This window comes from Jatropha curcas, chromosome 6 (assembly GCF_041381405.1).
Source record: "Jatropha curcas cultivar XTBG-Jc1 chromosome 6, XTBG_Jcur_1.0, whole genome shotgun sequence".
NCBI lineage: Eukaryota > Viridiplantae > Streptophyta > Magnoliopsida > Malpighiales > Euphorbiaceae > Jatropha > Jatropha curcas.
In genome coordinates, this window is record NC_143156.1 from 30537983 (window position 1) to 30561323 (window position 23341).

The 23341-nt window shown below is 35.0% G+C and overlaps 6 protein-coding genes across 9 annotated transcripts; 2 read left to right on the forward strand and 4 right to left on the reverse strand.

The window, feature by feature from the left end:
• The first annotated feature begins 4239 nt into the window (after nt 1–4239).
• Nucleotides 4240–8855, forward strand: ATG18C (autophagy-like protein). Of its 2 annotated transcripts, XM_089723437.1 has the most exons (6): nt 4240–4420; nt 4567–4649; nt 5508–6360; nt 6986–7238; nt 7824–7947; nt 8505–8855. In XM_089723437.1, the coding sequence occupies exons 3-6, from the start codon at nt 5611–5613 to the stop codon at nt 8596–8598; spliced, it is 1221 nt and encodes a 406-aa protein (XP_089579563.1). In that variant the 5' UTR covers nt 4240–4420; nt 4567–4649; nt 5508–5610; the 3' UTR covers nt 8599–8855. The 2 variants fall into 2 exon arrangements, with proteins under 2 accessions (XP_089579563.1, XP_089579564.1); XM_089723438.1 differs by lacking the exon at nt 4240–4420 and having other exon boundaries at nt 5489–6360.
• Nucleotides 8762–10455, reverse strand: LOC105649147 (putative F-box protein At1g47790). The gene is made up of 2 exons (XM_012235711.4): nt 10292–10455; nt 8762–10197 (listed from the first exon to the last, which is right to left on the reverse strand). The coding sequence occupies exon 2, from the start codon at nt 10093–10095 to the stop codon at nt 8998–9000; it is 1098 nt and encodes a 365-aa protein (XP_012091101.3). The 5' UTR covers nt 10096–10197; nt 10292–10455; the 3' UTR covers nt 8762–8997.
• Nucleotides 10456–11214: 759 nt separating this feature from the next.
• LOC105649146 (GroES-like zinc-binding alcohol dehydrogenase family protein) lies at nt 11215–13857 on the reverse strand. Its single transcript, XM_012235710.4, has 6 exons — nt 13517–13857; nt 13319–13427; nt 13127–13218; nt 12782–13040; nt 12399–12542; nt 11215–11678 (listed from the first exon to the last, which is right to left on the reverse strand). Exons 1-6 carry the CDS (start codon nt 13855–13857, stop codon nt 11583–11585), a joined length of 1041 nt encoding a protein of 346 aa, XP_012091100.1. The 3' UTR covers nt 11215–11582.
• Nucleotides 13858–13963: 106 nt separating this feature from the next.
• LOC105649145 (alpha/beta-Hydrolases superfamily protein) lies at nt 13964–18127 on the forward strand. Of its 2 annotated transcripts, none has more exons than XM_012235708.4 (6): nt 13964–14375; nt 14517–14991; nt 15540–15879; nt 16256–16354; nt 16536–16656; nt 17774–18127. In XM_012235708.4, exons 1-6 carry the CDS (start codon nt 13964–13966, stop codon nt 17986–17988), a joined length of 1662 nt encoding a protein of 553 aa, XP_012091098.2. In that variant the 3' UTR covers nt 17989–18127. The 2 variants fall into 2 exon arrangements, with proteins under 2 accessions (XP_012091098.2, XP_012091099.2); XM_012235709.4 differs by having other exon boundaries at nt 17789–18127.
• Nucleotides 18128–18706: 579 nt separating this feature from the next.
• Nucleotides 18707–19803, reverse strand: LOC105649144 (Calcium-dependent lipid-binding (CaLB domain) family protein). The gene is made up of 2 exons (XM_012235707.4): nt 19359–19803; nt 18707–19269 (listed from the first exon to the last, which is right to left on the reverse strand). Exons 1-2 carry the CDS (start codon nt 19801–19803, stop codon nt 18776–18778), a joined length of 939 nt encoding a protein of 312 aa, XP_012091097.1. The 3' UTR covers nt 18707–18775.
• Nucleotides 19804–20953: 1150 nt separating this feature from the next.
• LOC105649143 (Acyl-CoA N-acyltransferases (NAT) superfamily protein) lies at nt 20954–23174 on the reverse strand. Of its 2 annotated transcripts, XM_012235704.4 has the most exons (4): nt 22448–23173; nt 22004–22062; nt 21565–21621; nt 20954–21340 (listed from the first exon to the last, which is right to left on the reverse strand). In XM_012235704.4, exons 1-4 carry the CDS (start codon nt 22961–22963, stop codon nt 21178–21180), a joined length of 795 nt encoding a protein of 264 aa, XP_012091094.1. In that variant the 5' UTR covers nt 22964–23173; the 3' UTR covers nt 20954–21177. The 2 variants fall into 2 exon arrangements, with proteins under 2 accessions (XP_012091094.1, XP_012091095.1); XM_012235705.4 differs by lacking the exon at nt 21565–21621 and having other exon boundaries at nt 22448–23174.
• Nucleotides 23175–23341: the final 167 nt, after the last annotated feature.

The following is a 23341-nucleotide window of genomic DNA, read 5'->3' on the forward strand; positions in this document are numbered from 1 at the left end:
TATACGCATATGCTATTTTCTGTGACATTGACTATATTAATTCGCAGATTCTGCCATCCTTTTATTATCTGATGCATAAAAGCTTTCTGCGATGCTTGCAAAAGAAATCCAAAGGTAAATTCTCCACTAATTTATCTGCTGGATATCTCTTTATCCATTTTAATTTTGCTTTGTCTTTAAGATGTTCATAATACAAGCTATATTTGGTTTCTTGAATCTTTAATTACTTGATCTCGTCTCAAGGTAGAAAATTGATTTAACTTCACACATACACACACACACACACACACACTTAATCTTCTATAGTTATAATAGCCTTTGGGAGATTAACAGGACTTTTGAAGTTTCACTTTTCATGCTAATTTTAAGATTAATGTTGACAAGAAACTAAAATAGAATAAGTTGAGTTTTCTTTCTTGATTTAGGTGTTTGACCTATTGAAATCTATTTTCAGTGACATATATATGTACTTTGCCTCTTATCAAATCAGTTTCTTGGGTTCTTTGTTTTTCTTTTCTTTGTTCTTTTTATATGATATTGTGAGCAGGCACATAAGAGTATACAGTCGTAATGAATGGGAGTCACTAAAATTACCATTATTGTCATTTTTGGTAAGCAGTTGCTTTCTGGTTTATGTCTGTACAGTACTTCTGCCAATAATTAATCTGCTCCTGAATAAGGAAATGAGAATTAATGAACCACTCTTGTTATCGCATTTGCATGTCTGTGCTTTGTCTTTTTATTTTTTAAGTTTTTTCAGTTCTTTCGTGATTATAAATGTATGCCTATTTAAAGAGTTGATGATTCAGGAACTTTAGTTACTATGGAAATTAATTTGCCATTAATTAGGTAAAGTGGTTGATCACCATTTGTACTTCTGTTATAACTGCAAAGTGCAGAGTTGAAGAGAAAATTGCGTAATGAGTCTGGAAGTTTTAAAACTTGAGAGATTTCTACCGGAGTTATTAGGTTCATATTCTAAATGGGATGAAACTTGAAAGGAAGGGTGAGGTTATTATGGTACTCTTTTGAACTCTGATGTAGTAACAAAGATTTTAGCTAGTTAGAATGAAAGAAGAAATGGTGTGAGAGAGCTTCCTTCAGCCCACTCATGGATAAGGGTAAAGGGGCTGAAGTATCTGCCGACTCATTCATTCAAGCACAAGTAGACGACAAAGGTATAATCGCTACTGTGATTGTGTGAATGATGCGGGAGATAATTTTGCATCCCTCCTTTTCTGTGCTTGGACTGAAGGGAGCTCCGTCTGTCCATTACCTTTTATTCTCTTTTTTTTCCCGTTTCTTTTGCAAAATGGATCAACATCAAGTTATAGCTTACTTAATTGATTGCTTTACTATCATATATTATATAACAGTACTGTCATAGCGCAGGCCAGCTCATCATGTTCTTCCTTCTCCCATCTTGCAAGTACTGATTCTTTTCCACCACATGACTGGTAATGTTTTTACGCACACATATATAAATATAGAATAGTTACAATAGTACATGTCTGACACTTATGCTTTAATGCTTTGCAGGGACCCAAACACACATCACGAAGTACCCAGTAATTAATGGACATGACTGTTGGTTGTTACTATGTTATGCATATATCTCACTATATTTTTCGCAGGGTAAATGCATATAGAGTGCAGTGTAGATTTCTTTCTTTTCATGTCTCCCTCATTTCTTTTCTGCCAGCTGCTATGTATAGTTACTATTTTTATAAATTTTCTTATTTAATATGTATTTGTATGCAGTTAGTTAGTTCCTTTTTCTTTTTTCTGTTTTTTTTATAGCTTTCCTATTAATTTAGGCAATGACACTGTTGATGATAAGCTATCAGCTGGTATTTTGCATATGTGTAATGTGTGTTCTTGTTTTTTTATTATTTATTGGTGCGTATATATATATATATATATATATATTTGTCGTGTCTGTGTGTTTTGATTGGATTCCAACTCAAATAGGAAGCAGTGGCAGTGCGCACAGTAGTGAGCAACATGCGGCCTCCTCATCTCGAAATTCGGACTTTCTCTTCTTTTCTTGACGGGGTTTTTTTGATTGTTACTGTTAATTCATTGAACCAAAAGTTTCTGGAACTGCATACTTTAATACCTAGTGGTGCATTTGAAGTACTGAAATCGATAAACACAATTGAATAGTATTATAAATGTCTCGTTGATCATCTTCTTTGTTCTTCGAGGGGAAATACCCTTTTTTTTAAAAAAAGAAAAAAGATTCATTTCAAACTGCCCATTATAATTAATTAGGTCTAGTTGCAGTAGCTTCCACTTCCTTAAATATAAGTGCTTTGTTTAAACTTTAAAGCTTAAACTTGACCGTTTGATTATGTTTGGAGCATCTTTCAGCAGATATTTTAACTTTTTGATGATTGTTTATTATTACACTGCGTTACGAAGTAAGCATTGGAACATGTGATATATTGCTAAATATGGAGAGTCATAAGGCTATATGTGTTCTTAGCTTTCTTCCTGATTTAGCAAATTCAACTTTGTTCTTCTGTTACGGGAATTTTATGTGTGTTTTGGAGCTTTTTTAGTAGACTACAATAAGTCGACATCTATGTGTTCTTATTGAATCTATCTGCACTTTCGAGTGATTGTGGTCCCTAATTTTCCTTCTTCGAGCCTACGTCAATAGTTTTTTTATATTCTTCAATATTATGATGTCTTTTTTTATTCCTAATTAGCTTTGACTCAGAAAAATATCTATTTAATCCTTTCATTGTTATCAAATTTATGTATTTTTGGTTGAAATTACATAAATTTAGCCTTTCAATTTTGTTATTTTAATTTTGTGACGCCTTTTAACTTTGAAGAAAATCTATTATGTTTTGAAAATTATGAATTTTGATAACAACATACACTTTTCATGCCAATAATAATTTTTAGGTATTTAGCTTTTATATTTGATGTGCGGCTAATTTAACTCTTAAAATAATAATTTTCACAATTTTCAACCATCTAAATTAAAGTATTATATGGATTAAAGTAAAAGTTGAGGATGTTATAAGATTAAAAAAGAAAAAAAAATTAATATGTGAATTTATATATTATGTCATTCTATTTACCTCAGCTCAATATACAAATTGACATATAAACCTTATACAAAAAAAAAAAAAAAAAAAAATTTAGTGGCACATTCAACATACTTCAAGTTGTGAAATCACATCTATTCAACATTACTTTACAAAATTTTAACAAATTGGATAGATATTCAAGTGTAATACTCTATGCTTTTTTGAAAAATGTATCATTGAACAATGATTTTAATAATAGGTGTAATTTTATAAATTAAGAATTGTTTGATTTAATTATTCGCGATGATCAAAAGTTAGTGGTTAATAATGGTTAGCTGATGAATATTTGTATTTAGTAAATGCTTAATAGTAATTACTATTTAAATATAAAATGTTCGATATCTATATATATACACACATGAGGAGATGATCTATGGGAGAGAAAAACTCATTGAGACTTGAGAGATTAATTAGGTTATAATAAATTATTTATACATTTCTATATTTATTAGTTTAATTCTACACTTATATTAATATAAGCGTAAGGATTAATTCAAAATAATATTATGAAAAATATGTTGAATTGTCATAGCTGGAGACATGAAATCTCCTATGTGACATGTCTAAATTTAATTATACATGTGCAATTTTGTGTATGAATGAATTATGTGGTAAGGCAAATTTTACTATGCATGTTATTGAAGAATACAAATTTTGGTTTGCACCTTTCTTAGTAAATAGATGCCTTTTAGGCTTACTATGGATTTTAGGAGTCTTGTGCTTACACAATTGTAGTACTAGTCTACCCGGAAGAATGAATTTTAACGTGCGGTTAAAATATAAAGCCATATATTATAAGATTTAATAAATTCCATATCAAGAAGAGAGGTAAAATGGTTAAAGGAGTGGTAAAAATCACTATTAACATGAGATTGAACTTAACTTTAGTTAAAGAAAACTTTTCAATTCATCCTTCAAATTTTTACATCACTTGTAGAACGTGTGTGTGAGTTATGAACGCTCAAAGTTCAAAATTTTTAATGAATTACTTACATTTAATTTTTTTTTCTATAATTTCGCTTTAATAAAAATTGCTAGAAAAAGGAAAAAAAAGTTATTTAAACCATGAAAATAGTAAATGTAAATTTCAATGTTTGTGAGGGATTAAGAGATTTCAATGGCCAAGTGCCAGCTGTCAAAATGCAAGAGAAGACAAAAATAAAAGAGAAAATAAAATTTATTGCAGGTTTCGGAACGAACTAGTCATTAGATCTATTTCATGTATCTTAGATTTGGGTATTGTGATTTGTTAAGGAAGAAGCGAGAAGCAAGGGAACCACTCACACTCCCTCTTCATCCCTATTTCGATCCAAAAGGTTATGTTCGTTTGTGCTCAATTTCATTTTCTAACTTTATTAGTCTTGCTGTGAAATGTAGATTATGAATTGAATTTTTGTTTCCTTGATTGCTTTCCGTATTGATTTCACCACTCCTGAAATGCATATTTTCTGTTTGTGTACAGAAATAGTGGACTGCATCATCTGACTCAACAGTTTCTGTTAAAATTAGAGAAAATAATCCAACTTCTTGCTCCTCAACCTTCCTGTAAGTCTGTTTTCCCTTCTTCTTCTTCTTCTTCCCTTTTTTTTTTTTTTTTTTTTTTTTTTTTTTTTTTTTTTAGAAAAATTGATAAATCCGACTAATTTCCTCTGCTTGGCCAATTTTCCTTTATCTTAGATTGGTGCCGTTTTCTATATCAAAGTTGACTAGTTGTGGTTCTTTTCACTGGTTCTTGAGGAAGATAGCTCCTTTTAGTGGGATTTCAGCTGCAAGTTCTTTAGTAATTTGTAGCTACGATTTCTTTGTATAGCCCATTTTGTTTTGGTTAATGCTAACCTCTGTTAAATTGAGTTGGCATCCTGGATAGATGCTCCTATGCTTGCTTTCTTTCATAATATCACAGGGATTTTTTTTTTCCTTATTTTTAAGTGAAGCTGAATGAGCAAGATATTAGTAATGATGGAAGAGAAGAAATACTAATGCAGCTTCCTCTGATCTCATTGAATATCAGCTAAAAGAACTCTGTTGAATCCTCTGGGATCAGAGAACTCTAGGTGGATCTGAAAGACTATATTGTCTTCGACAATTCTAGAGGCAAAAATTCTCTTTAAGAATTCCAACACAGCAAAAACTGAACACTGCATGTCTAAAGTCCAATTCCTTTACCTGCCAAAGCATTGATTGTTTATTCAATAAGCTCTCAACTGTTTCCGGATTTGCCTTATTGTTTTCATAACTACCATATAATTGACTCCAAATAAGTGAAGAACCTGTGACGGGATGTCAGTTCTTTACATTGATCGCAGTGTTCGGATATTTTAACATGTGGATATAAACCTAACATTTTGCCATAAGCTTGTTCTTACCAATTATCATTCATACAGTTATTATCTGTTGTGACAGAGCTTTACCTGTGCTGCTACAACGTTGTTTATCCTGTTTCCTATGGATTCCTTCTGTTTTTGATTGCTTCAAGCAAGCTTTACTGACTGCTTCTTCATCCCTCATGACATCAACTGTTTCATCTTCTCAAGGATTTCTTCATCCAATAAGGCATGGCTCCTTTGAGCCCCCAAATATAAATTCTTCTGGATCTTCAGGTCAGCCTCAGCTAGACAATGATGTAGAAGAATTGCTCTCTGCGACTTGGAATCAGGACTATGGCTGCTTTGCTACTGGCACAAACCGCGGGTTCCGTATTTATAACTGTGAGCCTTTTAAGGAAACTTTCAGACGTGATCTGAAGAGTGGGGGGTTCAAAATTGTTGAGATGCTGTTCCGATGCAATATTCTGGCACTTGTTGGTGCTGATGGTAATTCTCAGTATCCTCCAAACAAAGTTTTGATCTGGGATGATCATCAAAGTCGGTGCATCGGTGAATTTTCATTTAGGTCTGAGGTTCGTGCAGTAAAATTAAGGAGGGATCGAATTGTTGTTGTTCTTGAGCACAAAATATATGTTTATAGTTTCATGGATCTAAAGCTTCTTCACCAGATTGAGACTCTAACAAATCCTAGGGGATTATGCTGCCTTTCTCACCAATCAAACACATGTGTTTTAGCTTGCCCAGGTCTTCATCGAGGACAGGTTCGAATTGAACACTTTGGGCTGAATGTCATGAAGTTAATTAATGCTCATGATTCTCATCTTGCATGCATCACCTTGACAATGGATGGCCTTCTTCTTGCAACTGCTAGTACAAGGGGCACTTTGATAAGAATTTTCAACACGATGGATGGGTCTCGCTTGCAAGAGGTAGCTTGTTGGACGATATGTCATGTTTATTATGAATACAGTGGTTATATTAAAAGTTCACCAAGAATTCTCTCCTATTTCTTAATTAGGGTTGAGAATCAAATATGTAAAATCGTCACGATTCACTAATAACTTATAAGGCATCCCCTACTACATAGTAGGTCCTTGGTTTGCAAGGGGAAGATTGTTATGCTAAGAACAAATAAAACTGATAAATTAAAGATCTTCAGCTTTTCAGTTTATTGATTATTGAACTTAGATCAGAAGCATTGGCATGTCTGGCAGCATAAGAAATGGAGTTGCTGAGATAAAATTTTAGTCAGTTCTCCTATCTGGACTTATGTAAAAACGTTATTCACGAGTGCACAAGGCCTGACAAATATCTGGCTGGACATGATAAGTGGATATTCGATTCACATTTCTCTTTTTTTTGCACAGTGTCTTACTCTACTGTTTAAAACAATTGTATATGATATAGACGACTAAGTCATCTTCTCAAACTGATATCATAAGCTCTTCACCTGACTACTTATTGCTGTCAGTCATGGACATCTAAGTAAAAAACTTGCATGTATCTTTTCCTGATGGATTTTAGACTAAAAAAAAAAAAAATTGCTTCCTGTAGGTGCGAAGAGGAGTTGATCGAGCAGAGATTTATGGCATTGCACTCTCTCAGAATGTTCAGTGGCTGGCTGTGTCAAGTGACAAAGGTACTGTTCATATTTTTAGTCTTAGAGTTCGCGTGGCTGGGGAGGATTCTTCCTCTCATCCTATTCAAGGTCCATCACTATTAAACCAGAGTTCTTCAACTTCCCTGGATACTCTTATTTCTCCAAGCACTAGTTCCAATCCTGGTTCATCCTTGTCTTTTATGAGAGGTAAGAAAATTTTATCAACACTTTTTTTATTAAGCTTATCATTGGACTTGGAGATGAAATCTGTAATGCCTTTTGCATTCTTTGTTTTGTATTTTTCTCCTTTAAACAAATGTCAAAAGATGTTTACTGACTTCAATACCTATGAGCTGCATGATAATTTGCAAGGTGTAATGTGATAGGTAAGCATATGATATGTAATTGATACTAATGCAAAAAGCCTAGAACATTTGATTTTGAATTCAGTTATACCTGATGATAATTGCTAGATGAGGTCCAAAAACTCACGATAACAATCTGAAATATAATATCTTACATGATGGTAATTATTTTTTTTTTCATTAACATAATGTTCTGTAACACTGGAGCACATAAAACGTATCCTTCCCAAAGCATGTGTACCCAGGATTTATCTTTTCTGTTGCTCAAATTGTAAGTCTCCTTTATTTTCTCTGATCCTTTCTTCTGCCCGCCGCCTCTCCTTTTGAGGTAGGGAGAAGAGATGGGAGTCTTATTTTACATCTGATATTTCCCTATGAATTTTTGTTCATTTCTTGAACAAGTCTCATCTTTCTGATACTATTGCAGTGGTATTACCAAAGTATTTTAGCTCTGAGTGGTCATTTGCTCAGTTCCACTTGCCAGAAGACATCCAATTCATTGCTGCATTTGGATCCCAGAATACTGTTATTATTGTTGGCATGGATGGAAGGTATGGGCTTATTTTGTTCTCTTAATTGCTACAGATTTTCATTTGCAATTGTATTCCTCTGATGCTGGCAATTACATCAGCTTTTTGATAGCTCATTAAATTAAAATTAAAAAAAAAACAGTGGGAAAATGGGTTCCAATCTTGTCCTTGTCACAAAGGTTAACCTCTGAACCCTAGCTTACAGCCTGCGGCGTATCCTAAACTGACTCCCATTTTTTCTCTCTTTATTAAAATTTTGATTCTGTGCGTGGTTCAGCTTCATGATTACTAAACATTGCCCTTGAACATTTCGTTGAAAGTTATTTGTCCCTGCCAACCATGTATTGGGATGTTGTTTCTAATAGTTGAGGCCATAGAGAATACAATGTGTGATATTTGGTTTCAGTACTACTTTCGTCTATGGTATTTTGGGGTGTAATTATTATCAACAGATTTTTAGTGGTGAAAATAGCACAGGAATATATTGGTGAACAGTAACAGCAAGAAAAATGTAGTGTTTCCAAACAGTTATTTTGATGGACTGTTTCATTTCTAACAGATTTCTCCTCAATTATCAGTTTTTACAGGTGCAGCTTTGATCCTATTCATGGAGGGGAGATGTTGCAGCAGGAATATGTCCGTTTCCTGAAAACAGCGAGCAGGCCTGGATAAAGCTACCATTTTTCATGCCCACAACATATTATTTATGCTTCTGCACGTGTAAATATATGGATCAATGTAAATAGTGTCGTATGAAACATTACATTTTTGTCATTTTTACTGTATAGCATAAGAGCAATGCTGTTCCATTAGGTTGCTTTTTGGTGGCCATAAATTGTGGGGCGTAAATGGTCCATTATTTACTGAAATTTTTTGTTGTGAATTTCAACAGACTATTTCTTTCAAATAAACAAATGCATTACCTTTTACAGCTCTAGTTTTAACAGTTTAAGGAAAATAGGGCTTTAGGATAATCTGAAAAAATTGCAACACTGAAGCAGTGAAGCCACCTAAAACTAACACTAAAACTAAAAGAAGACGACATAGATTAGAGCATACCAATTCAGAAATCTAATGTGTGATTCTAGGGGAGAAAAAGCTTTCCCAATAAATCCCAGTTTCAAAGGCACGAAGAGGAAGTGGAATGTGCCTAAACCTTTTCTTTTTCAGCTCATAAAAGAGCAGAATGTTAGAAATGGAGCTGAAAACAATTTCACCATTGTTAAGGCACTTGATTTCTCCAACAAGTCTGCGATCTATTCCTGCAAGATTTATTAAGCCTCTTTTCTCCCACAGGCACTTTTGGTGATCCCTCAGCATCCATACTATTATATGAGATGCCGAAATCTCAACCATGCACAACATCCCGCCGAGATCCGCCAGCTGCGTCGAATTTTGTGCAATGTATCTCCAATCAGCTGGATGAGTAATGGTAAAGAATTTCTCCTCTCTAACGTTGAAAGAGACAACATAATCGTTGCTCCTCCTTAGCACTCGATGATGATACCGATTGATCTTCCAATTGATGGTTTCCTTGATAAAAACCGGATAACTGAACTGCTCGACAAAATATGGGCAGCCTTCTTTCAGTACTCTCCAACCGTTATCAACTCGTCCTCCAAATCCAATGGTAAAGACAGAGCATTCTATCTTATGAGCAATGGAGGGCTGAATTACACGATGAACTAACTGTACCACTTTGTATCCCTTAACTGACCCCGCATAACCGAACCCAAATCCTGATATCGGTGTGCGCTGCTGGTAAGGATATCTAGGCAACGGGGCGAGTTGGCGGGTGGCAGGGTTACATAAGTAAATGCGGGTATTTGTAGCGAAACAAACCAATCCGCAGCAGCTGGGTAGCACGAGCTTAATTGGATCATCCACCCTTGCAATGAATTTACTATGCACCATTCCACGATTGTCTACCGAAACGAATTGATAAACAAAGCGGCGAGTAGCATCCGCATGCTCGTCATAATAGGGGGAGGTGGATCGGAAGAGAAAAAGGAGATTTCGCTGCGATCTTCGGTTGTGCAACTCTTGGAAAGAAGGACTAGAAATCAGGTTGGTAAAAGATTTTGATACACTTTTGAATCGAATCAGAGTCTTAACGTCAAGTCTTGAGAGAATTTCTTGAATGATAATTGGTGGTAAGTATGGAGCCATTCTTCTCTTCTCCAACTCTTCAATGTTCCTTCAATTCCTTCCTGAACACTGATCATAGAGACTACCGGAAAAATACATACTCTTTCCAATAAATATTCAACCCTAAAAGACGAAAAGAATCAAAATCCGCTAAGTATATGGCAAGTTATCTATTAGTACCAAATCTAAAGAATATTATATTATATAAGAACCATACCTGAGATTTTCCGTGCGAAATAAGTATTCCAATTCCAATTGGTCTTGTTATTTCCACTTGTAGCTTCTAGTAGTTGAAATGAGAATGGAAGGTATATAATTCTTTTTTTTTTTTTTTTACACATTTTTTGACACTAAGTTGAACTATAAGAGTCAATTTAATAAATGTTTATACTTAATAAATGATATATATGCAGGATTTCATGTCAGAAATTGTCCGTTGCAAAGCGGTATTTTCTTCAGTCGGTAATCATAGGTATTTGAAAGCCTATTGAGCTACGTTTGGAGAAGTGATGTTTAAATACATATAGCTTTGTGTGTGTATACATATATAGATTTATATATATAGTAAATTATTTTGATTGCCTGGCATCTAAAACTTCCAAATATAAATCAAATTACTCACTTTGTAAAAACAACAACAGTTTTGCTGAAATGAAAAGCCCAAAATTACCTTTTTCTTTTCTTTCTTTAAAGTTAAATACAATAACTTCCATGCTAGTTCATTTCTTTTTTCTTTTCTTTTCTTTTTTTTTTTAAATTTGCATAAATATGAATGATATCATTGGCTACACAATTGAGTCTTTCTTTTTTAAATAATTTTCATCAAATTGATAAGAACTCTCTGAATAGTTTGATGAAAACACAGTGGAAGAAGAGACTTGAACTTATCACATCTCACTTTGTACACCTTCCTTAAAAAGGAAAGGTAAAAGGGGAGTTTCTTTGCTTCCATATGATTATGGTGAAACTTATCCTCAGAAATATATATTATCATCACGCATACCATCAATAGGAAAGCTGGCGACTGAAATTTTATGCATAAACTATAATTTTTCTTTACCCTTCTATTATATCATCTCTTTGCACCAAAAAAAAAAAAAAAAAAAAATTACGATACTGCAATATTGGTGACCTATAATCTGGAAAATAGTTTTGGCTTGAAAAATTCACCTTTTACCAAAATTAAGAAGCATATACCCGCTCAATGCATAGTCCTTGGCATTTAGCTTCGTCACAGCTCACAGATAAAGAGCAAGAAATATACAAATATTGACATCTTACAACCATCGTTCTAAAATGAGCTGTGAGCAGCAATCTGCATTATATGCTTTGTTCCAGTTTATTCTATAGCAGTATTTAATTGATTATTCCTTTATTTCGCAGTTTATTGTATCCTTATTCTTTGCCAACCATTCTGAAGTGATCATAGAAACTATACTGATTATACCATATAGTTGTCAAGGGTTGTGAGGAGAAGATTCTGACAATCCAGCTGAATCCTGATCCAATTAAAGCTTAGATCTTACACTTCTTTCATCATCAAAAGCAATCATCACCTTTCCAATAGCTTTCCTATCTCTAATAGCAGAAAAGGCGAGACTGGCCTGCCAAGGACATTTCATCGAGTAGGTAAGTACATAACGTGATACATCTCTTAGAAATAGGATAAAAAGTTATAGCAACAATCAAGAAAATATTTACATGTATGCCTCTCTTAGAAAATTATGATAAAAAGCTATACCAACAATCAGGCCAAGTATTTATATGTATTCTTCATCTACAATCATATGCAGGTTGGAAAGTTCAGGATTAATTGAATATAGGGAATCAGCAAGTTTGTATTCGTACAATGCACATTCCAAGAAAACTACTGATAGATTTCAGCTTAAAACAACTTCCATGATTACCATAATAACAGGAAACCATAACTTTTTATCATCCCAAGAACAGGTAACCAGTCAGTGCCTATTTCTAAACTCAATTATCTACACTATTGTTTGGCCTTGGTTGCATGGAGGTTCTGAGTAGTCTAGCGTATCATAAACTTGGTGCATATACCAATGCTCACTATATAAGCAACACTATAAAATTCTGTTGCATCTTTTCTTTTCATTTTAGGAGGAGGGCTTGTTGTACATTTGTAGGAAGTGCCCCTTGCATCCTTAGCCAAAGAATGTTACTGTTTTACCAAGCAATGCCCTTAGAATAGAGTTCTAAAATATCATGTGATGTTTCTTTAAATGGGAAATCATTACAGCTATGCATCTTCTAGAAAATAGTTTGCTCAATTGAAGAAAAACAAGAACAAAGATTGAAATCCAGACCTCTGATAGTCTGTATGTATGAGAAATGTGGATCGTAATTAGGCCCTTTTCCATCCAGGAAAGTAGCTCCTTGAGAGAATCTTCAAGAACAACTGGTTGATGTATTCTGTAGCTACCCCAATAAAGTCCATGTATGGTCCAGTTCTGGATAACAAGGAAGCAACATTCATTTATCAACTTTGACAAAATATCAGTAAAAACATTGTTTTGCTCAACCTCATAAACTAACACAGACAGACAAGCTCATTGAAAAGGGATAAAAAAAAAGACTACATCTGGCTGTCTTTTCAAGCATGAAAATCTCATATGTAATATGGCTGGCAAGAATGTAAATTATAGGTAATCCAATCCTTGACTAAATGAATAACTAGAATCTAAAATACCTTAACTAGAGCAATATTAGCAGGGATGACAGGTATTTCCCCACTCGCAAACCCAATGACTAAAATTTGAGCACCCCAATTCAAAAGCTTCAAGGCTTCTTTAGTGAGCTTGCCTCCAACAGGATCATACAAAACATCAATGCCTTTAAGCTTCCTTGTCTTGAGGAAGTTCTTGACACTTGCAGTAACGTTTTCTTTGCTCGAGTCTACTATATGATCAACTCCCAATGACTTCAAAACCTCTATCTTTTCAGCTCCCCTATTATTAGTTAAAGTGCAATAAAATTATAACATGTTTAGCTGAGAAGCACTATAAGTACACAAAAGAAGTGGAAAGGCAAGTACCTAGCAACGGCAATAACAATGGCACCGCAAACCTTGCCAATTTGTACAGCAGAAAGGCCAACTCCACCGGCAGCACCAAGAACCAGCAAAACCTAGAAGAATTGATCGCATTGACATGCTAAGGTTAACCATCATTCCTGTTTCCTATGTGTATGTGATACGTCAGAGCTGATAAGCAGTTTTTATAAGCACCTGAGATGAGGTCAAGCGAGCTCTATTTACAAGAGCAACATGGGAGGTTCCAAAAGCGACGGGTAGTGCAGCAGCAGCCACCAGATCACACCCGTCAGGTACTCGAAGCCTTTCTTGGAAAGAAAAAAAAAATCGAAGTAAGGAAACGAACTTAAATTAAACAAAAAAAAACTGAAATTGGAAAAGAAGTAAGTTTACAGTTGGGATTGATCGGCGACGATGAATTGAGCAAAGGAGCCAAGGGAAGCGAATGAGCAGACGCGGTCGCCGACCTTGAAAAGGGAGACATTAGGACCGACCGCGTCCACGATGCCGGAGTAATCGGAACCGGGGATGAAAGGCAGGGGAGGCTTCTCTTGATATTTGCCCAAAATCTGGAGGTAATTGGCATAGTTCAAGCTCGTGGCTTTCACTTTCACTCTGATCGCGGTGGGGGACTCCAGTTGTGGGATTGGATGGCTTTTGCTCAAGACTATCGGGGGATTCTCGTCCATCTTTCCCACTGGATCCCCCAATCTTTTACACAGCAAAGCCTCCATTTTTAATTTCTCGTACTCAGTTATCTGCAAATCTAGACAGTAACGGAGAGATTGATAGATATGGTACCAATTCCAATGAGAAACGAATTTATAGGCTTGTGCCGCGATGATTACGACAAGTCGTTTCTGGAAAGTGACAAAATGTATTCTTCAAACCCAACACCCCCACCCCCACCCCCCCCCCCCCCAAAAAAAAAAAAAAAACAAAAGAAAAAAATCCTTCCCCTCTTCTGTCTCTGGCTTCCCGCTTAATATCTCAAAGCCCTTCTCTGCTATCGTTTGCTTTGATCTAATACTAACAGTAATAGAAACCAAAATGAGTGGATTAATGTGTCAGCAGCTGTTATTCCTTTCGCACCATTACAATCTCAGTCGTTCGATATCGAAAAATAGTGGCAGCAGCCTCAGTTCTCCGGATTCTCAAGTTGCATTAGCTGTTTCTTATCCAAAACTTCCGTATAATAGATTTCTTCCCCATGCTTCTTCTTCTTCTTATTCTGGATCAGTCGGCGGCTCGGGTATCGATTCTAAACTTTTCTCATTTGTATTTCTTCCTTACCAATCACTGGGCTTCTCTCTTCTCTCTATTTTAGAACACTATTATTGCTTTTGAGATTTCGTTTTGCTAATTGTAAAAAACTACTGTTTTAAATCTCTAGAACGGTGGTTAGATTCAAAAACACAGCAGAAAAAGAAGAGAATTGCTGGAATTGATCAAGATGAATTATTGGACCCTATACTTTTAGGTGATCCAGACAGTTGTTTTTGTGAGTTTAAAGGTATACACATTCACTACAAGTTGTCTAGTGCAGAATCACAAAATAATACGATTTCTCAACTTCCTCACTCTACTTCTCGCGCGATTGGCTTTCCTATCATCTTATTACATGGGTTTGGAGCTTCTGTTTTCTCATGGAGCCGAGTTATGAAGCGCCTGGCAGATGTCACTGCCTCCAAAGTTCTTGCCTTTGACAGACCTGCCTTTGGATTGACGTCAAGGGTCGATTCTTTCAAGCATTCATCCCCTGGCAACGATGATACGAAGCCATTGAATCCATACTCCATGGCATTTTCTGTGCTTGCTACCTTGTACTTCATTGATTTCTTGGCAGCTGACAAGGCCATTCTGGTGGGGTAAGCCATCTTTTTCCCCTCAATTGGAAAGTTTAAACTGTTATCTTTCTCCTTTTTGCTGTCTTCATTTGAGAAATACACATGAACTGCTGGTTTCTGTTCAAGAGGTTCTTGGTATGGTTGATTGTTCTCTAATCAGTAGTTTATCTGACTCACTTTTGCAGTTTATATACAAGCTAGTGCTTTAATTTGTCATTCATATAGCTTTATAAGGCTTGCATATTATAGTCACCAAAATGGTTTGTACTCAGCTAGACACTAGAGACTGGAGCCATAAATGTATTTGACCACCAAATGGAGTTCGCAATCCTGTTTGTGGACAGTCTGTTCGCCTTTCTTTTTGTTTTGTTTTTTTTTTTTTTTTTCCTCTTTTTCTCTCTTTCAGTTTTTGAATTTCATCTTTGAAATTAATCCCTAGTTTTATTCTGCTGAATGTTTGCAATTTTGAATTTTATTCCATTTACCTGGTTATTGATAGCTGAGTATCTCATTATATTCGTTTTTCAAAATTATATCTCTCTCAAAATGTTAAAAACTTGACGGTCCAGGCATTCTGCTGGTTCTCTTGTAGCTGTCAATACATATTTTGAGGCTCCAGAACGAGTTGCAGCTCTAATCCTTGTTGCCCCAGCGATACTTGCCCCTCGTGCTACTCATAAGGTTGCTGCAGGGGATAAACCAGGGGGAGATACCCAGACTGAAGGAGACAGATCAAATTCAAGTAAAATAAAAAAGCAAGTTATAAAGCTTTTCAAGATTTTGTCAAATATTGCAGCATACATCACCAGGGCATTAATAAAAATGGTTAAGGGAATGTCGGATATGCTTAAATCTTCTTATAAGAAAGTGCTGTCAACTATTTTGCGCTCTACCTTTGGTGTAATGCTGGTATTGAATTTCTTAATCAACAATCTCCCATTATTTTATTTATATTGTCTCTATACTCAGTTGATTCAGTTCATTCGCGGGGCCTGCCAAATTGAAAAATCATAAGACTTTTTATCCTTGAAAAATTCTCTAATGTTGATCATCTTCAAAGCTGTTATCCTTAGGCTGGGGATTTCTCACACCAAGTTTGTGACTTATGCACATAAGCGCATATTGATTCTGTATATATTGGCCATCAATAAGGGAAAATGACATTGCTAAGTGCCCTTTCATATTTTCCCTTTTTTTTTATAGACTATAACTATACAACATATGTTAGACTATATTTATGCTTGTCATGCCTATGTGATGAAGACTTGCACATGTGATTTATCAGATAAGGATGATAATTGATAAGTTCGGAATAGCAGCAGTAAGGACTGCATGGTACGACTCAAATAAAGTCAGTGAACATGTTCTAGATGGTTATACAAAGGTAATCTAATTTTACCTTGTTGTTTTCTTGTTGCCTTCCAAACTGCAGAATTTAATACTGAATTATAGGACAACTTAAGCAGCAATACTTTTTATTACCTGTAAATCACTTCCAAACTGCATGGTACGACTCAAATAAAATCACTTTTTATTGATTTGGTTGATATTACCTATAAATGCAGCCATTGAGAACTAAGGGCTGGGACAAGGCTCTTGCAGAGTTCACCGCTGCAACACTAACAAGTTCTGAGTCAGAATCAAAGCCACCACTGTCAAAAAGACTTCATGAGATCTCATGTCCTGGTAATAATACTAACTCTGTTTCATTCCCAGTTAAACCTAACATCTGGGAACTGGTTTAGAAGTTCTCTACCAGAGTCAAGAGCCAAGAAATTAACATGGGGAGTTAGAATGAATTTAGCTTAATGGTGTTATTTAAGTTTCCAATAAATAAGGCATGGCAGCTTGGCCTGTAATCTGGATTGTAGAAAGGCAGTTTGTTCTTCATTGATCCATGTCACCATGAGAAAAATGCCTTCTGATAAGGATTCCTCAACCTGGACATAATTTCTTGCTTCAATTTTCTTATTGATTGCTAATCTGTGCTGTTGTTCTTATGACTGCACCAATGAGAGGACTGGAATGAAAGTGAAGCCAACTGGTTAGACAATTATTAAGGGTGTTTGGTTTGGCTATACAATTTTAGCTTTTGATTTAAGATGAATTTTCTAATTTATTCAATTTAAAATTACTCAATTTTTTAATTTAAATGTAATTTTTAAATAGATTAAGTGTTTGGTCTATAGATACTTAAAAGTAACTTAATTTATCACAATTACTAAAATGGATGTACTAATTAAATACAAATTCTAAGAGTTTGTTAAGAATGAGGATAGTGTTAACATTTCTAACAGTTACCATGGTAATATAGTATTTTACTTGGTCAAAGAATAGTTCTAAAACTAATAGATAATTAGAAGTAAAGGGTAATAGATAATTAGAAGTAAAGGGTATGTTGCTTTATGACTTCTAACTTGTTTTAAATGGATTTTTTAATTTATAAGACAAATCAAACACTATTTTACTTATGACTTTCTACTTGACAGTAGGGTTGACCGACTTAAAAGCCAAGCCAAACACCCTCTTAGTATTAGTAGTTTGTTGATTGGTCCATATGCAAACACCAAACAGATTTTCCATTTAAGCATTAACACAATAAACAACGAATTCCTATCTAAAGATTCTCTCTCCTTTTCTTTCTGATTCACTTTAATTTTCCCTCTCTTTTTCTTCCTTTCTCGCTCACCAAACATCTAGCTAGGCTAGGGTTTGTAACATTTGTCTAGCATCAATTTTTAATCCCTGAATCCTAATTATAGAATGTAATGGTGATCCTTGTCATTTGCTTGATGTCACGCAGTTCTGATCATCACAGGTGACAATGATCGGATTGTTCCATCTTGGAATGCTAAGAGACTTTCACAAGCTATACCCGGATCTTGTCTTGAAATAATTAAGCATTGTGGCCATTTGCCCCACGAAGAGAAGGTGGAAGAGTTTGTTTCAGTAGTTGAGATGTTTCTAAGAAAAGCTTTTGGTGATTCAAGGGAACAATCTTTGCAAGTAGTGAACTGAAATTTTAACCTGAACAATACATCAGTTTATACTTGTGTTCATGATCTGGTAAGTGTAATAGATAAGAACAACTTCAAAAATTTATATAAAAGGTGGCATCGACTTAATGAAATGATGAAATGTACGGAATCAAAGTCTATGCAGGAGTTTCCACTTCTTCTCTCGCTCTCTGAATCTTAGAAAGCCCTAGTTATTCAAGGGATGGACTGTTTCTTGTCTCTGGTGACAGCCTCTCCCTCTCTTCCTCTTCTTCTTTTTCATCTTTTTACATTTTTTTTCTTGATTTTCTGTTAGGAATGATCATACTAGATAAAATGTGCAAGTAGCAGAGGTTGGAGATAAAATGAGAGGACGCCTGAGATGGTATGGTCATGTATTACATAGACTCCTACATGCTCCAATATGTGATACCTTAGTAGTAGAGGGTGCAAAAAAAGGAAGGAGTTGACCTAAAATTGCTTGAAAGGAGGTTCTCGTGAAGGATCTACAGTCTTTGGATATTGGTGAGGATATAGCTATATACAGAATGGAGACAAGATTCATCTAACAGACTTTAGTTAGTTATTGTTGCCTATTTTATGCTTTGTTCTATTTGTTAATATATCAAATGATTTAAAAATTCCTCTTCAAAAATTTTTCTTCAAAAATGTTTTTCTCTCGGAATCATGGTGTCTGTTATTTGCAGAACAGAGTTCTCACTATTGAGGAAGGTGGAAAATTTTGAGATAACCAACTCAATGTTTTCATAGCATTTCAGCGTGTTACAGGAAATTGTAGCACCCTTCCTTTAGAAAGGAGGCTCTACTGATATTGTTAGACTAGGATCAGGTAAGCTTGAAGGAATATCAAATCCTGACAAGAAGTCATCACCAAAAATCACAGCACCAGCAGCCACAGCTCCAGCACCAAGTCCCATTGCCACACCAGGTCTTGCTCCCATTCTAGAGGCTGCTGCAGATGATGGCATGTTTATGTAATCAGTATTTGGAAGAAAAGTAGGTATATAACCAACATTAGAAGGCGGTGGTGGCGGCGGTGGAGTGCGTGGTGGATGATAGCTTGGTCCAGCTGCTGCGGAATAGCTTGGTCCACCCATGGATGGATTAGAGTAATTTGCAGGGTAGGGCATTGGATGCGTATAAGCAGAATCGGAAGATCGATTTTCTGGTCGTCGAAGTGGAACAAGAGGCAGCTCAGAGGGATAGCCTTGCCCCGATCCACCTTCAGAAGACAATGCACTATTATTGCTGCGATCCATCAAAACAAGTCCCCCTTCATCGCCTGTAAAATTAAGAAGATTCAATTTAACGCTTTATAAAGAAAAAGAAAACCAATGAAACACCCTGAAAAGAATCTGTTGTCTCAAATACCTGTGTAGGAACCGGGCTCTCCCCTGTCCTCTGAGATGCGAATATGGATATCTATAAAACCTTGCGGTTTATTGGAATTTCTTTTGCGCAGTTGGTAGCTCCCGACTTCTTCTTCTTTTCCTGTGGCTGAGTTCTTGCTATACTTCGCCAGAAATTCTTTCAAGCCAACAGTTGCAGTGCCTTGAAGTCTTTCTCTGAGGAAAATGGGCTCTCTGCTGTATACTTCAACATGCAATACCATATCTTGGAAGTTTGAGTCATCAACCAAAGTTGCAAATTTGGTTTTCCATACGGGATTTGCATTCCCTGAGGCATCAATCTTTGTGCAATATTTGTTGTTAGGATCAATCCATCCAACTGCGAACCACTGAAGCTTCCAAAGGGATGAAGAATGTCGGAGCCCGCGAGCAGATATCAGGCAAACTTCAATCCAGATTTTACCCATGAACGAAGGCAACTGAGAAAACGCAAGAAATGGTTGGGAAGTCTGTTTTGTCCTTTGTATGCCTTTTCTTTCTTTTTGACAAAAGTTGATATGGAAAGGATATAAAAGTGAAACTCTTTGGCGTTATCCTTAAGGCTGCTTTGCTTTTAGGGAGACCAAATTCTTATACCTGAGCATAATTAAAGGGTTGTCTGTTTTACAAAGTGCATCGCAGATAGGCAAGAATCTGTGTGCCACAAGAAATCATGCAAAAGTCTAAACTAATGAAGACTTTTTGCCTTAGTATTAATAATAAATTTTTCTTTTTTGCAATATAAAGGATAAATTTTAATATTTTAATAAAATAATAGAAAATAAGTTATGAAGAATATTTTTCAAAAATAAGTTATCGTGCAGAAATAAATGAAGCCTTAGGTTTTCTATTGCCGCGCACTTGGCAAAAAAAAGTGTCACTATTTGATGAATATTTTGCTATATAAATGCATGCTACTTATGGTAAATTTACAGACAATTAATTGGTATAGTTGGTTCTTTCATTTAAAATTGTCAGCTACATATTAATTTTTCTATATTTGATTCTAACGTTTACATGTTGATTTTTTTAAATTCAATTGTAACGTTTATACATATTTTTCTAAGAAAAAATTTAATACATATTTTTATATATTTAGTTGCAATGTTTCTCTGTTATTCCAACCCATATGATAAATTATTTTTACCTTGGCTATTAGGGTGAACTTGTTAGATTATGCTTTAATTAAAATTGAGTATAAAAAAAAGTGTCATTGGCTCATTTTTAGTAGTAAAATTAGATGAAGTAGAAAACTACACAGTTAAACAATAGATTTTATGAAAATTTTTATATTGAATAAGTGCAAGATATGATTTCAACATAAAATTTAGAATCATTTTAATCTTAATATTATGATTAAATTACTAATACTTGAACTAAATTGTTACGGTGATAACTAATATTTATATCTAATATTAAAAAAAAAAAAAATCATATTTCAATATTAAAATTTAATATAAAAGACATACTGAAAGATTAATATTTAAATTCAACTAGCCTCATATTTAAATTTATTATTAAGAAATCCTAAATCAGAAGTATGAACAATAATAAGTATAGACAAAAGTGCAAAACTCATTTTTAAAAACTACTTAAATAAATAAAAGGATAAAATGTTATTTCATTACGAAGGGAGCCAATGATAATCACCTAAAAAGTCCAACCCCTTGTTTGCTGTTCCCTTTTTCACTTCCATTCTTAGATATTGTTTCCACAGCCGTAAGTTTAATATTCACACTCTGCTTTCTCTCCTGTTCTACTAATATTAGCACTTGCACTGAACTCTACAATTTGACACTCTTCTAAGGTTCAAAGGGCTTTCTGATCGGTGGAACGAGTAGAAGTCTTCGACCTGCAGATTTAACCATCTGATCACCTTCGGGATAAGTTGAAACAGCCCTGGCATACATCATTGTGGTGGAACCCAATATGTCATCCCCAAATCCACATGCTTTGAAGAATAACCTTACAAAAGTTCAAGTAAATCATATCACCAAATAACTTGGGGAAAAAAAAAAAAACATTAATATAAGCATCAAGCATGGATACCATGAAAATACCATCTGCAACCCATATGCAAATTGCTTCATTTCTATTTGCCTTAAGCAGGAAAATAGAAAAGGAGAAGAGAAGAAGCAAAAGACTTTCTTCATTTGGATAAAAAGAATAAGGTGCTGCTATACAATTACCTCTCATTGGCAGAGCAAAGGGCTCCAATATCATAAATGTCTCTGTTTGTGAGCATTCTGGAAGGAGAAAAGGTAAATTTCAAACTCCAGATGATGTTGTTGTTGTCATTATTTTGCAAAGGGCTCTTATTCTTTAAGGAGGGGTGACGTTTAGGCTGCATACAAAAGCATAGGAGGGTGTGTGTGTATATATGTGAAAAGGTTGGATCATATGAAACAACACACAAAAATAAAAAGTAGTAACTATAATAATTAGATAGTTCTAAAGAAGCCAGAATAACTGAAGCATTAGACCACCATAGGATCAAGAATTCAACAAGAGTTATGTAATAGCCATTTGAACAAACATCAAATTTATAAGTTGGCACAAACAACAAATATTTATACTAAGGAAATGGCAATTTAAACATTTAGGAGAAGAAGATAAATGTTGACTAACCTTATAATTCTTTTAACTATCATCTTCCCGATTCCCATTCTCCTTAATGAAGGTATAACCTAGAAGAAACTGTACACAATTATATCGATAAATAGTAGTAGAAATTAACTATCTAGCTGAAGGTACAAAGCATAAACAACATGCAATGCAACTAGTATAGTCTATGTAGTAGACCAAAACAGGCAAAGAAGAAGCAGAATCTTTAAAATTGATGTGATGACTTTCAGAGTTTGAGACACCCAATGCAAATTACACCGAAGTTGCATGGTTGTTACTCCATCTTCATCAGTTGACGATTGAAGAATTCTCGAAGGTTCAAGCAAGAAATTGGAAAAGTCTGAACTCAGCAGGATTATATATAAGCATGAAACACTGGATAGCCAAATTCAACAATTAGCCGAAAAATAGAGGCAAAATGGTGAAAAATTGGTCCTTTCCAATTACCATGACATCGTAGATGGAAGCAGTCAGTCCGAAATCAGAAACCGCGCGGCCAAAGCCCACCAGTTGACCGTTGGAAGGAGAGACCTTAGGCAGAGACAGAGGCTTGGGCATCAGTCTCTGCAACAAATTTCCCAAACCCATCAGAGGAGGAGTAGGGTCTTGTTCTTGTTCTTGTTCTTCTTGTCTCAGTTGTTGCTGATTATTCTCAACAACATCCCGCGGATTGCAGAAGACAGAGACGAGAACTGAGCTGTGGGAGAGAGCAACGGAAAGCTTCTTCAAATCAACTGCTTCAACCACAATTCCGCTATGGTCTATCTCCGGGAATCGATGACAAGAGTAATTACAGGCGCTGTAGAGCTCTCTCAGCTGCTGGGTGTTTATGTGGGACGGGCTAGCGGAAATGTAAACGGGAATTCTTGTCGATTTCAATTTCGATATCCTTCTGCTTGCCCATCTTATTTCCATTGTTTTGCCGCCTCCTTTCATCTGCATGGCCACGGCAGCAACCTCCATCTTTCTTTGGCTCCCCTCTGTGTGCCGCACTGGTCCTCTCCTTGCTCGTATAAGGGGATAGTATTATGGTAACATTTGAACCAACGTAATCCAATCAAAATTTAAGGTTAGAGTTACATAATCAGGTTGAGTAGATTGTACTTTTCTCCATAAATATTAAAAATTAAAAAAAAAAAAAATAGGAAATAAAACAAATTATTCTCAATTTCATATTTTTTCTGACTTTTTAATTTTTCTTATCATTTAAGAAAAATATTTAATATTTTCTTTGTAAAAAATGAAATAAATTAATCTTAAAATCAATTTATGTTCTACATTAATTCAAAAAATTAATTTAATTCAAAAAATTAATTTTGAACCAAAATAAAAATCAGTAAA